Source organism: Macrosteles quadrilineatus, unplaced genomic scaffold (assembly GCF_028750875.1).
Source record: "Macrosteles quadrilineatus isolate MER2022 unplaced genomic scaffold, UCM_ALF_1.0 Scaffold_6__1_contigs__length_79288215, whole genome shotgun sequence".
In the NCBI taxonomy this organism is placed as follows: Eukaryota; Metazoa; Arthropoda; class Insecta; order Hemiptera; family Cicadellidae; genus Macrosteles; species Macrosteles quadrilineatus.
The window spans coordinates 7645102-7663082 of NW_026542599.1; the positions used below are offsets into that span (position 1 = coordinate 7645102).

The 17981-nt window shown below is 35.2% G+C and overlaps 1 protein-coding gene across 3 annotated transcripts in view; it reads right to left on the bottom strand.

Moving 5' to 3' along the window:
* Positions 1-285: 285 nt before the first annotated feature.
* Positions 286-17981, bottom strand: part of LOC128996725 (CREB-regulated transcription coactivator 1-like) — a 39096-nt gene continuing 21400 nt past the window's right edge. For 2 of the 3 annotated variants that reach the window (XM_054422172.1, XM_054422170.1), the window contains 7 exons: positions 15387-15545; positions 14126-14212; positions 10434-10589; positions 5371-5433; positions 4106-4250; positions 2432-2539; positions 286-1322 (listed from right to left, as the gene is read on the bottom strand). In XM_054422172.1, coding sequence (XP_054278147.1) covers positions 1216-1322; positions 2432-2539; positions 4106-4250; positions 5371-5433; positions 10434-10589; positions 14126-14212; positions 15387-15545 — 825 coding nt within the window. In that variant the 3' untranslated portion in view covers positions 286-1215. Of the gene's footprint in view, positions 1323-2431; positions 2540-4105; positions 4251-5370; positions 5434-10433; positions 10590-14125; positions 14213-15386; positions 15546-17660; positions 17715-17981 lie in introns of all 3 variants that reach the window. The other variant, XM_054422171.1, reaches the window with a different exon arrangement.

Below are 17981 nucleotides of genomic sequence, written 5' to 3' on the forward strand. Positions count from 1 at the left end.
AATCCACAAGTCGTGACAGTTAATTATTTGTATCCCCAATTCAACAAAAATAATTATAGATTGAAAACACACTCAAATTGGCAAATCTAAGCATTTTGATTAAAACTGACAGTCTCATAAAATTTCACATTTATATCTTTATAAACTATTGGTGACCTACAAATAATGAAAATGCTATAAAATAGTTTAAATTTAAGTATATTTAACCTTTTGAAACTTGTTTTTAAACCAAACCCTTTTGTAAAATTTAATTTAATTTTAGGTAACATTTAAAACTAAATAAACTGGATTGGTGTGGTTGATAGATAATTCGAAAGCCATCTCTACAAATTGAAAGACAATAGTTCAATTCCAAGAACAGTTCAAAATTCTTCATCTTACAAAGTAATCATTCAATTGAGTGGGCAGACAAAATAACTAAAAAAAATTACAATTTACAAAAAAATAAGTTGCTCAAATAGAATGTTTAGAGTGCTTGGTAAGTAATGTAATTTGTTATATTAAAAAAATGTATCCTTAAAAAAAAATTATTATATTTGGAAAAAAATATTCTAGACATAAATATTTTTTGTAAAGGGTTGCCTTTCAAATAGCTCAATGGAAGTACAATGTCGGATTACAGGATAATAAATTGAGCAAAATGGTACTTTGTCTACTGCTAAAATAAGATAAATAAAAATAAGGAAAACAAAAATTAAATCCTTCAAAAACTAAATATTTGAGCAAAGACAACTAACACAGAAGAACGTAAAATCCTGTATGTTAGTGGCATCAAAATAACTAAAAACCTTTCCTAGACCTAACAAAAAGTTTTTTACTAAAACAAAATAAAACTTGAAATGTTAAACAAAATCTGGATAACACTGTAAATTATTAGAATGTCGACCATTTTCAAATCTTACAAAATTATGATTAAATTGTTTAGCAAATGTCAAAATTGAATCGCGTTAACAATGAGATCTTTAAAAATTGTATCCTACCAATTCCAAATTTGATTATGGCACTGATATTTTAATCCAAACAGCTTTTCCGCAACCCTAATACACTTTTAGAAACAGTGATTTTGGATAGTGAGAAATCTAAAAGAAAGTTAGTTTCTCTTTGTAGTATGTTATTAAATGAACACTTTAGATAGAAAACTGAGTCAGGATGCTTACGAAACTACGCTAGATACACTCTTATGCTTAAGATGACTAAAGTCCGAGGAAGAGTGTCTCACTGGAACCTGTCTTGCCTGAAGTGCTCTTCAGCGTTGGGGTCGGTGATGATTTCCGTTGGATCAGTCAACATTTGAAGTGCGTCAAAGTCTATGATTCCCAAACCTAAAATGTGGCGATAACAAACATGTAAATGGTCTGAACATGAAATTGTAATGTCTGCGCTTTTATAATTTTTCTTGGCTAAAAATTACTCTTTAATCTAACATTTACAAAATTTAACCAATGCATGAAACTAAAAAAGTCTCAAATAATCAACTCTTTAATGGTTATTGTAACAAAAAACAGCTCAGATGCACATGAGTCACCAACAGAACAAACAAATAAGATGATAATCTTTCCATCAAATAAAAAACGTCTTTTATGGTGATAAAATACTGAGAGACCCATATATCAACCATGCTTAACTGATACTTTTTACCAACGAGGTGTGGCTAGAAAATAACGGGACTGGTTTTCCATGAGATAAACCTTGTGAGCCTCAAGGTCAAACGCCATATTGCTGAGTCGCCTGATATTCCCTATCCAAATTCCAGCACGTTGGAGCTTGGCTTGCTCAGCCTTCGTTTCTATTGGACCTTGTATATGCCACTCGTTAGAAAAATGGTAGGCATCAATTGAGCAACGTGATAGCGTGAAATTTTTAGTGAAGCTGAAATCTTTAACGGAGATTTATTCTCTCTTACAACAAGTGTGCAGGGAGATTGTATGTCACGTACACACGTTTTTGAATGGTATAAGCTCCTCGAAGGCAGATGAAAACATCGAGAAAATAGGCAAAGTAATCCGTCAAGATCATCGATTGAGTATCTGCAGTCTGCACAGTTGCCGAGACAATAATCGGCAATAAAATCGAATGGTAAGGTGTAGGGATAGCGGAGGGGAGTATATTGAAGGTGATAAGATCAAAGTTGTAAGGGACAAAAAATAGATAGAGTTACACTAATTGTTTTTTTCTAGTCACACTTCGTATTCTGTCATATTGCCTAGAAATAAGTAAACGCTACAAAATATGCTAATAAAATGCAAGCTTCTGAAACGTATTACCTGAGAATATAGTCAACACAATTTATTGAGCTCCTCATAGCAGCAAATTAATTATTTTGACAATTTAATTGGACTTGAAATAGTAAAATTCTTTTTATTAAGGACTTTTAAAAATTTTTGAAAAGCACCTGAAAATGTATTTATAGGTTTTACAGCGGGGTGTTTACCTTCACGGAAAGCTTCGTCAGTGTCAAAGGCGCCTGCCATTGCAACTCCTAACTCCTTAGTGAACTCGTCATTTCGGTTTGCCAACTCTTCTGCTGTACTGGAGAAATCTGAAAATCAACCGTCAGTTGTGAAGCACATACCATCTTGCTGTGAAGCCATAGATAAACTTATTTCAAAACAACAAAGCTGTTCTTCAACGTTGACGAACTGTAACAAATATAGTTTGCCATGTCTTGTCAGGGCATTAAGGCACGTTTTCCTAGCTGTGGGTTATACGCCGCACCATGCATTTTTAGACCGCACCACAGACAAAGACGGACAAGTGGTTTCCTAGACTTGGCGGAGTGCAGACTCAAGTTTCTCTCGCAGTTTCCACTTGCACATCAGTCAACAACACGAACTCCTCGCTATCCTGTTGCGGACTGCGACAAAGACTCCTCTAGAATGATTAAGCGCATTCTGAACCTCGCTGGGAAATTCCTAGGTAATCAAACACTCTGACGTAGCACAGTGTATTGTGTGCTCTGTGGACTCTACAGGTTCAACACCGCATCCCGCTGCAGCATATACCCCGAGCTAGGAAAACGCGCCATTACGCAAAATATACGGATTAAAAAACATTTATTTAATCTAACGAGGAAAAATGTTTCAAACAAAATCATCCATAATTGCCATAAAACTTAGCTTAAGCATGAGTCAAATACAATTACAAATAAATATGAGACATACATGGAAAAACAAAAAAGAAACCTCTAACTAAAAACCTTCTTAAAAATTCATGGACACTATAAAACGCTCTCCCCAGTAAATAATTCTTAAGTCCCCTTCCAAAACGTAAAAGCGTAGCTGGGACATTTCACAGTCAGGCAACCCAAGGTAGAGCTTGATAGCAGAGTGGCAAATGTAAAAAAAGTTCTGTACATTGGAACAGGAATATTCAGTCTTTGACTTTCTTAACACGTTCGCTGTGGCCCATCAATGGCAAGCGTATCCCCGGTGTGGCACAGCGTCGAACAAACCCGTTTGCCGGGCGATTTTCTTTAAAATTTTGGTCTGACAAAAAGCAAATAACGTATGGTGATGTACTGTGTTACAAAGAGAGTCAACGTGGTTCGCTAAAACACCCACAGATAGCATCACTGCTTGGAATGTAGCCGGTCCCATTGTATTGCCAATTGGAGGGAGAGAGACAGGACAAGTTGATTTCTGAGCTTGCCAGACGGGGGGATTTTATGGGGAAATTTACTACCAACCTACACCACAACAAAAAGCATGTCGTACACTAAATGCTAACAAGGTATAGGTTCGCCTTCGACCGACGCTAGGCACGCACTGAGCAAAAGATTGATGAACTGCAGTGTGGGTTTGTGGTCAGTACTGAACCGGCCGCGTAAGGGTTGCGATCGCCGAGTGTCAGTACTGACCCTCCCGCAGCGAACGTTTTAATAAGAAATTCATTTATCCTTAAGCATGCAATAGACATGGTAAAATATTATGGTAACATAGGATTACACAGTAACCCAGTCAGACTAGATTAATAACAATACACATTTCAACCTTCAGCACGACGAGAGCAATATGGTCTAGCTAGAGATAGGTAGACCCCAAAGTCTGTGGTTCCCACCAATCACCAAAGGATAAGTAAAAACATAATGCTGCTAGGTGGGACTGACCTGTCAGTACAATGTCAGGTATGCTAGAGGGAGTGTTGGGTGTTGTCTGTGCGCTGTGTCTAGTGGAGTACTGCAGCTGCTGTGACGGAGACGTGCTGAAGTAGCCAGGATCTTGGGTCAACTCTTGTGGGCAAGGATCATCAGTCTGTACACACAAAAACTGACACTGTAGAAAACTACATGAATTCTGTCAACTGAAAATAAACCTGAATATATGAATTTCTTTGTTAACCCCTATATTAGGGATGGAAGATTCAAAAATCAGTATTATATCCAAAGTCACAAAGAATTCAAAAAATGAGAATTGACAATTCCTCCTTACCACTGGTATCAAATCAAATTTGCTTTTGATTTGAGCTTATAAGGTCGAGTTGTTTACATTGAATGGTGTCAGATATAACTGGTCTACATTAAAATAATATTTACACACATTATTAATGAGAGCTGTGTTGATTATCGATACCGATTTAAGATACCACTGATTCTTGGACATTGGTATAGGTATCGATTATAAAAAGTGGATGTTGATATCAATACCTGACTTGTATGCGATGATACCTACACAGCTGTGGGAAATGTTCATGACTTTGCCGCAAAGCCCAAGACGACGATGACGTCCCCATGACTGCGGGAGATGATGCTGTCTACTAGATCACATAGATGTTCATGATTTTTCCGCTATTGGGGAAGACGGGGATGTCTGTGGGATATGTTCAACATTGTGCCGTCATCATGTAACAATAATGTCTACAAGACCGCTTGAGATGTTCATGATTTTGCTGCGGTCACTGAAGACAATGACGATGTTTCCATGACCGATGAAAATATTCAGGAATTCTATGATCACCTAAGACAATGATGTTTCTATGACCGATGGAGATAAGCAGGATTGTGCCGTGACTTTGGGAGTTGATGTTGTTCGTGTGACTGCAAAAATGTTAAATATTGCACCATTGCAGGAGATAATGATCACGGGAGATGCTTAAAACTTCACATCGGTAGTGATACACAATGAAACAAAAACTAAACCACCACAATACTAGTATTCCGTCCTAATTCATAAAATTTCAACAAATTTCACAATTTCTATCAAAAACTTAAAAGCTAGGTACATCATGAAACAAAAATAAACGTATTTAACATATTAAATCCATCCAAAAGTCAATAAAAATCTTCAAAAGGAGAGATTTAAAATATTATTTTGTAAAAATTAAAAACTATAAAAAAGTTTAAACAAATTAATTAATTAAGTAAAAATAGATTACCTGAGAATAAGGTGAAGTGTTGTTTGTTGAGCCTATGTAATCCAAGGAGCCTTGGCTGTCCCTCTGTGGAACAAACAAAAGTTTCAATTAAAACCGAAAATTTGTTTATTATAAAGACACATTTTTAAGGGTTAGTATAAAAGTGGTTGGGGAAAAAAGGATCTAAACTAACTTTCGTGGTCAGAAAATGTCATGCAAAATACTAAACTATGTAAAACTAGTTAAGGTGGGTTTTCCTAGGCCCGGAAGCGGAGAGCGGAACATGGAGAGTGGAAGAGAGATTAACATGGTGTTCCGCTCCGCTTCTAGGAAAACAGTAACATTAAATTTCCTAAGACAAGTGGAGTCCGCTCTCCGCGTTCCTCTCTTCACTCTCCACTTCCGCGCCTAGGAAAACCTGGCTTTAAAGCCTAAACTAGATTACCAAGATAAACTCAAAGACCTAAAAAAAGTGTTGACATTTTCACTGCAACTTGGACAATGAATAATGTTTTCCAGCAATAGATATGTCAAGTGGTTTGAGGCTTAAGGTAGGAACAATGTTTCAAAAGATAGACTTGAGTATTATCGCTGTAAACTTCTCTAAAATTTTTTTAACAAAACAAAGGTTAGAAGTGAAAATTGGCACTGACAGTTTAAACTATAAAGTAAGCAATGTTCTAAATTTATTTATATTTATTCTCTCGCACAATATTAGTCAAATAGGCCTACAGCTAAAATGACTCTTGTGTATCTATATTTTTTTACCAGGCAAAGATATTTATTTAACACTTTTTTTTTCTCAGCTCGTGTGCATCGCAGGGAAAATCTACGCATACTGTTACAAAGATATTTGCCTGTAGATGTGCAGAACACCTTTATAATCTAAAATAGACTCAAAAAAGAGCACAAAAAATTAATTTAAAATGTAATAAAAATTAACATGGGCCTTATAGGTTGCCTTGCTGGTGACAAAATATAAACAGAAAATCAAAACAAATTAAAGAAATTGCAATCACATGTTTTCTTTACAGTGTGGGGGTGAAAATAGAGAAGTCTGTACATTAAATATTTTTGGTCGAGTTTTCATCCACTAGACAACCTCTAGTTTTGATTATTTCCCTATTAGAAAGATCGTGAAAGTTTAACAAACAAAAGTACAGGTGCAACATGCTGTAAAACATTTTACGCAACTGGGGCTAAAAGTCAAATGATTCATTGCACATTAAATGCAAATTAATTACAGCCATAGATTGTCCTTGACATACATACACCCATTTTCTAGACTGTACAAACAAATTTTATCACAAATTATGAAATCATCAAGATGAACACACATGTTTAAATTAGACTGATAATTTTTGTACATGTACCATTGTGTAAAATATCAAATCATCATTGAGGCATCAAGCTTAACTATCAAACAAACAGCTGATTTAATGAGCTGAGAAATATCAGGGTTTTACCATCAGAGAGTAGATTGGGAAGGCATGCAGTATTTACAATGGTATATCAAAAAAGTTTGAAAACGAATCCTAAATCTTAGATAATCTTAAACTGTTTAGAAACAATTGGAAGGTACAGAAATAAAAGAAACAACTATTTTTTTTTAAATTTAGTAGGCTATGAAGAGAATTTAGGACCTTTACAAAAACATTTTTTAAACATAGGTACTAGTTGGAAATAGAACCAACGTTACTTCAGTTTGGCTTAATTTCCAGACCTTATTCCACAGTTAATTCACAGCCTTATCTGCATTAAAAATAAATTTTTAAAAGGATTTGGGAAATTAGGTCTGGTACACGTGGAATCGTGAGAGATTCTGGAATCAGCATTAAATAAAAGTTACGGAGTACCCAGAAAGTTTTTAACTGTGTTAGTGATGGTCGAATCCAGGAATTTTGAATCTCAAATCCGAATCCCAAAATAATCGAATATCCGAATCTTCAAATCTCGAGTCCCAAAAATATAATATAATTATACAATTAACTCGTCACAGCTCTGAAGTTTCCGTATATTACGGCTGTTTTGGCATAGAAATGCCATCCACCGAAAAATAATTACAAATGGGCTTATGTTGATTAAAAAAGCAAGAATGGAATAGGAACCATTTAACACTTATAACCACCACCACGACAATAACCTCTATGGTTAGTCAATGTCACAGTACTGTATATTACAACGTCAATAACCTCTATGGTTAGGCAATGTCACAGTACTATATATTACAGCATCAATAACCTCTATGGTTAATCAATGTCCCAGTACTGTATATTACAACGTCAATAACCTCTATGGTTAGGCAATGTCACAGTATATGCCATATAGCTTTATTATAATAAAAAAAAGGATTCGGTGGATTTGAGATTCGGATTTGACACATCCATAAACTGTGTAAATAGGACTCATCCCCATTTTTAAGAATTAATCCTAAAATTCAGAACTCAATCAGTTTTCAGGGTCGACAAAATTCATGGAACATTCACAGTTTTCAGCATTCACGGTTGAGTGGGTACAGTGTCTATCCTTACATCCTACTGTTTTACATGTGAAACTACCGACAGGAAAATATTTGGAACAGACAAAATATTAGAAAATATATATTAGAAGACAACAGAAGAAATTACAAACAAAATTCACAGCACAAACATGCGATCCATGCGAGACAAAATCCAAGTCATGCGTAATGTGTGAACGTCAAACTGAAAAGAGAGAAAGAAGAAAGTCGAATGATGTTCTGGTACCTGAAGATGAGCCGTCCACGATGGACTGGCTTCCACTAACGTATGGACGAGTTGACACCAATCCTTAGCAGCACGCACACAACAGCACACGAGATTAGTGAAACAAGGCCGGCCAACAAACACACATCCCTATATCTACGTCCTGTGCAACATGGGATGACGGCTTAAACGCCCTTTACAGTCGTGGTTTAATTTTGTAGTCTCAATTTAATTATTTAAAAATTTATAAGTTGATAGTTAAGACTTTTATTATAGATTATATAGATGATCAAGAACTAACAGTTATAATGCTTTATCTTTGTGGTATGAATAAACCCCATCGTGCATTAAGACAATCTTCCTCAACCCCAACACAGTTCAACTACATCTATTTATAATTAAAAACTGGCGACATAACATGGGATTATATGTCTAGTCCTATCAATAGAGCTACTACCCAAAACCTAAGGGGAGAGAGCTGGTCCAGTGGTGGAACACGGGACCTCCGGGTTCAAATCCTGCCAATCATCAATAGATTTTTATCCAGGGGATAATACTGTAACCTCTAGATCCAGCCTGAAGTAATGTGAAAAACAATCCCGAGCTAGCGCCTAGCTAAACCTTGATCGCTTGAAAACGTCCAGCAGACGACACCTCAGATGTTGGGTCACGGACAATTAAGTTCTAAGCCTAATTTTAATAAACAAACACCACCTTAAAATGAACATCAGAAATCACACAGTACAGTTGGCCAGCCCCGTTTCACCAGATGTTTAGCACAAAGACACACAAGTAGCACACAAAATAGCACACAAGATAGCACAGACAGCAAGCCTAAAAATACCTTTATTGATATTGAATTGACTAAATCCTAATACTGTACTAGGCCTTCTTTTGACAATACCTTAGATGTATCAATTGTCACTTTGCCTGAATTATTTAAATTAGTGAAAAAGGATTTGTAGGGAAACCTTAGTGACTAATAATATAACATAGGACACAAGCTTTTAAGGATTTTTTAAAGATGCTAGGTGTACTTTAATGGGAAAGAGTCAACCCTGATACCTACTGCAACCTTTCTTGGTTGACAATTTTGTTAGTGAAAATGACATATTCTAATTATTGTGAAAGATTTTACATAATTGTGTTTATCGCTAAGGGAATCCTATCCCATTCAGGTAAGCCTACAATCCTAACAAACTTTCTTATAACTTACTTATCTGTCTTTTAATACAGGTCTAAGAATTTTGAGACACCCTTCAATGAATTTATTACGTTGAAATTAACTCAAAAATGCAATACTTTCAAAAGGGTTACAGGAAAGCTACAGAGATCAATGTTTTAATCAACCGGAAACCACCCCTGAAATTTTATATCTAATTTTTCAAACTGATTTGTGACACTTCCCTAACACTGATTTAGTGTCAAGATCATTGTTGAGGTGTAAAAGTTCCCTTAGATTTTGTATGTTTATCTTGTATATCAATATGTTAATGTATTTAAATATTACTTGTGTGACACATTTCTGTGAAGATGTCAACAAAATAAATTTGAGATGAATCAGTGTTAGCAAATTTAAAATTAAATAATAATGCTCCAAAAATAGTAATCTAGTCAGTATATTGATGACAAAAAATCTACATCTTTTATAGTTATTTGATATGTTGGATGAAAATGATAATGAAACTGTGTATAAGAGAGACGTATACAATCTTATACTATGCAAACTTAAGTAGTTTCTAAGCCAAAATGTAAATTATTGATGTCAGATAAAAATTATGTAGGCCTGCAGATAAAGTAACTATAAATTTTACCACCTAGGATTACTATTTTCTGCAGCTAATTACACGGAACATTAATAAACAAGCCTAAAGTCTTGTACTCACCACGCCCTAAGAGCAGACATAAAAAATATTTGAAACCAGTTTATCTTCTAAGAAATAGAAAAAAATTATTATTAATCTATTCCTAAGAGGTCGCATGCGTAGGTATTACTTGATATTAAAACTAAGTTTGGAAGTGTAATAAACAAGTTATCTCTATAAATTTTGTCTAAAGCTAACTAGTATATTCTATTTAGGAAAAACTAAAGAATACAGATTATCCATACATGAAATTATTTCAAATGATAATTCTAGGGATGACTTTTAAACCCTCTATTTAAAAATAAGGTTGATTTTTTTTAGGAAAAAGCCCTTGGCTTAGCAACACACATTGTGTTGTAAACGTTGTTGTGTGCTTGAAATGACCTGGAATTCTTTTCTTGAGTAGGATAGATGTGTATCCATTCCTTCTTCTTTAATGATGTACTATTTGAAAATAAGTATTACAATAATCGCCAAAGTCGAGATATTAACTCACCATGCTGAATTGCTCAAAGTTATGTTGCAACATGTTGGCCTGATCTTGGGTGATGTAGTAGCTATTGTGCTCAGGGAAACTGATAGGTCCGGTGCTCGATGGACTAGACGGCGACGGACTTTGCGGACTGCTACTCAACGGACTGGCACTGCCGTACTGAAACATAAATAACTCGTCAGCCAAAGGCATTCCACTATTGTGAGCTGCAAGTTGACAATACCTATAGGAGATAAATCTGAATGAAACATGAGAAGAAACACCCGAGTAACTGACAGTACAAACTAGTCTTCCGAGTCCAACCCAGTCACTAACAAAAACTTATTATTAAAAGTCTGTAGATCCCCGATATTTTCGGGTTGGGTCAGGCCAATAGTTAGCTCCAGGAGTCCCTTCGGGCAGAGAATAATTTTGGGCCAAACTAGAGATTGTTTCAGGTCGAGCTTGAGATCGTAGAATGTCTCTACTAAGATGTGGGGTAAAAAAATGTACGATTCATCTGTGCTTGTGGATGATGTTGACAGATTTACTGCAATCGTGGGAGACGATAAGTCAGCTGTGGCTACAAGAGCTGTTTTTGATTTTGCTCTAACTGTAGAAGAAGTTCCAAGATTTTACCATGACTGTAGAACATTTTTCTTGGTTTTGACGTGAACGTATAAAATGTTCAGAATTTTGCCCTGACCGCAGAAGATATAAGATTTTGTCGTGACTGCAGAAAATGACTTGACTGTAATTTGGCGAGAGATCCTTTACACTATTGTATGAACCATTTGTACCTATTAATATTTTTCAAACTACTAATTTTGGCCCTAACTGATTTTAGTTTCAGACCCAAGGGATGAAATACTACTTGGTCTCAACCTTAAGTAAAAAAGTTTGGGCCATAGACACTTACTTATTAGTGGTGATCTTCAGAGCAATTACTTGATCATGAATCAGGTGCTACTACTGAAATATTTGCAACGAAGCCAAAATGTCACCTTAGTAATAAGTTGATGGTTGAATAAGGGCGGACCTAGTCCCAGCGGACGTCTGCCACAGGGCTTTTTGCACTCCCCACTTGTTACTGCAGCATCTTATCTTTTAGCTTCTTCTGAGGAAGGTGTCAGTCCCTTGTCATGGTAAAGTGGTCCTTTACCTCAATCAGAGCTTTGCAGTAGTAGAGGAGATGGAGTAGATGGGCTCGGACTACTCACATTTCCTATCTGTAGTGACTCAGGAAACCATGGCCTTTGGTCATTCCTGTGATCCGTCACAATCGCCTTCTGTCTAATCGTAGCATTGGAGGCGTCTGTTTGGGAAGGGAGAAGAGAGTGAGCTTGCTTACCCTGTGATGCTGAAGCCTATCCCATCTTTGTCTCTGCTCCTCCTAAGCCCATGACATGACTGACTGACATGTATACGAGAGATTCCACAGAAAAGCTATGGTCCCACAAAGTCTGAGGCTGACGCCACGTTTACCAATTTGTCAGCTACCTCGTTTCCTTATATCACTGAGTATCCAGACCTAACAGATCGCCATTATGTTGCACCTCCCCAGGGCGGATACTGTTGTGAGGCAGTCCCAGACCACCTTGGACTTGAGTTGAGTGTCTTAAGTGCAGCCTGGATGTCTGAGAAATAGAAATGTTCAAGTCTTTGAATCCCTGCCTAAGGTTCTCCCTAGCACACTCCATGGTTGCTATTATCTTAGCCTGGAACTCAGTTGGATGTGTTCCCATGGAAGACTTAAGTGAATCCCCATTCAGCAGTCTGTGAATTCCATCCCCTGTAACACCTCTTACCTTGGAACCAGAGGTATACTATTCCAGGCTGCCTTGTGGAAGAGGATTCCCTCCAGACATCCACTCCTCTCTAGATGGACGAAGGATGGTGAATTGCTTGGCAAAGAAGAATCGTATCGACATGTGGTCTGAGGACATGTCCAGAACCTCCCCTCTTACCTTTTAGGTGATCTGGGAGTGTCTCGGGATCCTCGTGCATTCACTCAAAGGTTTTCACACTGAGGTCTGTAGGCAGCCTTCCTTTAGTGACCTCAAGCAGACCAATTGCAGTCAGGTTTAGGGTTTTTTTTTGGTCCAGTGAGGAAAGCTACTCATCACACGAGTGATGATGAGACAGGCAAGTCTTAGAATGGCAACCAGATCTCTTATCCCCAACACCGGGGCCATCACACAAGTGATCTGTGTGTCATTGCAGGCCTTACCACAGAAACAAACAGCCACTGTATGAGCCCTCAGGTCCCTCCCACCATTCGCATGCACGCCATCAATTACCCCTTACACCAGTCAATGACGTTTTGGAGTTGTGGTCCCGATAGAAACTGTAGGTCCAGGAACTTCACCTGACATTGTAGTGCAAGCTCTGAGCCTTGCAGTCTCAAAGGTCCTATGTGTTTCAGGGGTTAATTGAAAGGCCTACCTCTGCTCACCACCGACCAACTGCTAATGAGTAATGAGTTTCTGTCTGTGAAAATTTGTACTCAGGAGACCTAGTTTGTAGTGTAATTGAAAAACAAGTTTTAAATGAACAAATGTTAAACAAATCCTAACAGAATGTCCCTACAGAAAAGTCATTGGAGTTATAGGCTAGTGATAGTGGAATACAGGTATTCGTATTAATTAATTCCCTGAAACTCACAACAAACACCGTAGCTCCAAGGTAGCACCCTGACTTATAATAAAGCGTTTACTTTAGTTTAATAGGATTGAAACTCAATCATAAAACCAGATCTTTTAACTCCAAACCCTGATGTAACCTTACCGGTACATAATGACTTAATAACTAAAACTATAACAAGTACATCAATGTATCATGTTTTTTCATCAGCTTTGTATATAAAGCATATATTGAATAAAACGGGAGTCAATTTCATACAATAAAATGTAAATTTTCTCGTAAAATTTTTTTTCCAATCAATACTGGAGGTGTTTAGAGCAAAGAGTAAGACAATTGTTCAAATTGGCAAAATAAATCATAGACATAAAACAAGTAAATAAGTTTATATTAAGGAATTTAAAAAAATTCAATTGTCACTGTCACTAAGAAAATGAACATGTTTTTATTAGTAGGCCCTATCGATAACTTAAAGAAAGTTGTAATTTAATAATAATAATGTTATAACAACTTTAAGGGCCCTTGTATGTGTGTTTACATATCATAGCGTTTAATGATATCTTCACGTGTGTAAAGACTTGCTATTTTTCAGGCATGTTGTTCTCATATTATCAAAAAAACAGCAATTCAAGACAATTTGACAGGAAAAAATATTCTAACATTTGGAATGTTTTACACCCATTAAAGTGATGCTAGGTTTTTATTGTTTTAAGGGACAATATTGGGCATTTACTACCACAAATGTATTTGTTCAATCTTGCTTAAGCCACCATTTTGTGCACAACTGCCCATTGTACTAAGTCTTTTGTTTCTTGTTTGGAATACAGTACAGTTTTGTGTATGGTTTTTGTGATTTTCCAGCATTGGTTGGGCTTTGTGTGACTAATCTTTTTAAGATTCAAGCACTTCCTTAACTGAGAACAAAATAATATTTCAGATCCTAAAATGTTTTGAATTTTTTCCTAATTGTGATGGAAAATTTCGGTTATATTAATCCAAATAACAGTTTATATTAACACTTTTTTCAATAATGCTAAAGTCAAAGCATAAAAGTGCCCTTAACAAACCAATATTACCTTTACAGTAAGACCAGGCGAATTCTGTGGGCTAGGCCTATTGACTGGATGGGGTGATCTATATGAGTTAAGTGAATTGACATAATCCTAAAACAAAAAACACAACTTGATGGGCGATGACCAAGAGCAAATAATAACCATGCAATGGTTAGCGAAAAACTTATTATAATTTAAATAATACAACAAACTAAATTTGAGAACTATGATGGAATATAAATGTGAAACTACGTCTAAAACTAAAGTTCTGCAAAGACAATGTTAATCGTTATATAGGTTTAATTAACAACACAAAATGTAATTAAATTTGTTCTTATAAAATATGTTTTGTAATTTAAAACCAAACAGTTATTCTGCAGTAATAAACTGATTTTACCACAACAATGCATTGTGGCATTGTGTGAATAGATATAAATACATTTTAAATTTTATTCTTTCATAGGTAAGTAGGTCTTACCAAAATGAATTCATCAAGAACTTGGCAGATTTTGTTTGTGTTTTAAAATAAAATATGTTATCAGTTCAGAAGTCACTTAAAAATTAATTAATTTATATCTATAAAATAAGTCCTACAAGAAATATTTAGAATTAATATGATTTACCCTCTTCTGGTATAAATATCAGATGTTAAATGCTGAGCTGAATCATTTCAAGATTCTGGACTTCAATTGAGAAAGATTTTCATAATAGATGTTTCAAAATTTGAAATATTTATCTGATAAATTGATTTTTTTTTTTAAGTAGTAATAAAGCACAACTTAGCACCCTGAAATAATTATTATATTTTGTAGAAGTGACATGTTTCGGACATGAGTCCATTTTTAGACTTCAATTATTAACAGTGATTTATCACTTAATCTTGTTTACATAGTTTGTTTTGTGTAAATTTAATTTACATTATGCAGATAATTTATAAAACCAGACAGGATTTGGACAATTTGTTGGTTACTGATTTTAAAAAAATTGGTTGAAAATTGGGTTTCTTGAAGGAATTTGGCTGTTTAAAATATTATTTGGGTTTTTTAGGTTTTCTTCATACATGAAATATTCTTCAGTTTAATCCATTTGGTTTATTTTGCTTACAGCAATTCCTTTCCAATTTAACGACAATTTCTTCATTCCCACAATTTAATTTAACATTACAAGGGATTCAGCAAACAATATCAGGTAGAGAAAAAGACCAAAATCAGATTTAGTTCCAACTATTTGGTGGAATTCAGTAAAATTAAGCCATGATACAGTAAAAAACGAGCGCTTAACTGACCACTACAGGTACTGGAGATGAGGATTGTGCTATGGGTAGCGGACTGCACGGCTGCATGGAGTGCTGCGGTGATGGACTCCTCTGCGTAGACTGATAAACCATCTGCGGAGAAAACTGCTCCTTACCCCCTCCACCTCCACTGTTGTCCAGCGTTACACCCTGACAAACAAAGACAGATTAATTTCATATGTCAACATTTTTTGTATTTTTTTAATGTAAAAATTGCAAAACATTAAAGGACGGTGTTCCTTAGGGGTCGATGCTTGGTACACTTTCTTATAATTATACAGCTTTGTGTAAATGCTACTATTTTTCATGTATAATGTAATTATAACATGTTACATCCCATATCAGGTACACTAAAACGCTTTAGGCACAGTTCAAAGTGTGAAATATTAAAACTAAGTATGGGGTTCCACAGGAATCAATGCTTGGTCCAATTTTCTTTAAGTGTCACAGCTATAATAAAATTTTGCTTTAAATTTTTTTAATTAAAATTTTTATTTTATTTCAGGGTGCTCAGTTATTTTTAATTTACTACCTTAATATTACCAGCCCTATTTCATGAAAATCAAAAAATGAAATTTTACTATTTTTATTCTTAGGTACCGGTACTGTATGTGTGTAATTGATAACGTGAACATTTTTGTCCAATTTGGGGTGTATCTGACAGTTAAGTGCAGTTGTATTGAATCTTGGCCGGGTTTCATAAGCACGCCACAAAACAACAACTTTTCCATTGTGGAAAACTCTAAAATTCACACAAACTAATTATGATTTTTGTTGTCCAGATGGAAAGTTGTGTAAAATAGTTAAGTTTTGTCAATTAAGATTATTACTTTTTTATGTACAAAGGACAACTTTAATTATTGAAAATCAGTAAATTTGGATGTTATGAAACAACACGACAACAACTATTTAAGTAGGCAATGTTGCCATTTTTTTCTGTTACACTATTTTGTGTATTATTTGGTACGTCGGTCTATGTGTTTTTGTTAGTTGAGAATAATAATGACATAATTTGTTGTAGTGGGTAATTAAATTACTTTACAGTGTAAGTTTTAGCTTATGTCTAAACAAATAAACTTAATTTAGTTTACATAAAATATGTTCTTTGCTTGAAAGCATCACAACTAAACAGAATACAACAAAGATAACACTGAATACTTTCCCTTCAAATGTCACAACTAACAAAAGCGTTATGTAAAAATAATCCTTTACGACAACATAAATATTGTATCTAAATTCCACAAACAACAGGAAAGCCTATCTCTGTGTACCAGAAAGCAGCTTTTTAGAACTATTCAAAATCAAAGTTAATATAGAAAAACATATTTGAAAACAATTCAAATATCAACAAATCTCTTACTGACGGCACAAGACTAAAATGTTTCTAAACAATGACTATCTACTTATAACAGGAATTAAATTATAATTCCATAAGAGATTCCAACAGATGCACAAAACAATCATGGCAAATATCTACGGTTAGGCGCTACTACACTAAACACAGGGTCTACCTCACTTACCTTGTGTGGATTAGATTAAGTCCACGTGGCAGTCACAGTTTAAGTATCGAGTTTTGAGTACATTCAATGTTAATGTTGAAATAAAGTGTCACATTTTAAATAAAACTTACTAATATCACAACAACAAGCGTTTTTTAAGCAATGATAGGTACTGAAAAAAGTGTTTTTTCAGCCAAACGATATTGATATAGCTATTTACTGAATCCATTTTGTTATATTTATCTACAACTTTCTACACCAATGACATTATGATGCCGTTTATGAACAAATTTTAAATAATCCGCCATTCCCCATACACCTTCCCATATTTCAAAAATTGTTTCTATTAATTCTAAGATGATTGCCTATCAACCAACCACAATTTGTCTATTTTCCTTATTGATTGGTTATCAACAATTTATTTAATCGGTAAATCTACTAGCTATAAATTTTTTTTCATGGATTGAATCACAGTCAATTCATACTGTTGGATTTAGGAGAAAAGAAACTCGACCACTGTCCTATTTTGGTAAAACACAGCTTATAAAAACATAAAATAAAATAATTTGACAAATAGTTTTTAAATAGCTAACTCAACTAATCCAATTTTTTGCTCAACAATTATTTAATAAAGCATTCCCTACTGTCATAACTTTACCCCAAGAACCAACCACCAGTCTATCCGAGCAATGTTACAAAACCAAAATACTTAAATCGTTCAAGCGATAACTGAAATTGTAAATACTCTTGGCTGTTGTTCACTGACCTTACATTTATGTAGAAACCTAGAGTTGAGTTGAGAAGGCACTGAGAGGTGGCTCTGAAAACACACAAGCATGACTTCACAGCAACTACAAAACACACACACCTCTCCTGTTGCTTGTGTTTTTGTTTTTGTTTGTTTTGTATTCGTTACTTCCTATGCTAGTCATTTCTTTGGATACCTCTGGGAACAAATTTGTTCTCTTGCACCAGTACAAGACAACCTCTACGAACCCTCTTGGCACACGCAAATCTATGATTGTACCAAATCATACACACAGCTAGGAATCGTTGAGAGTGCTTTCATGCCACGATAGCGGGAGTT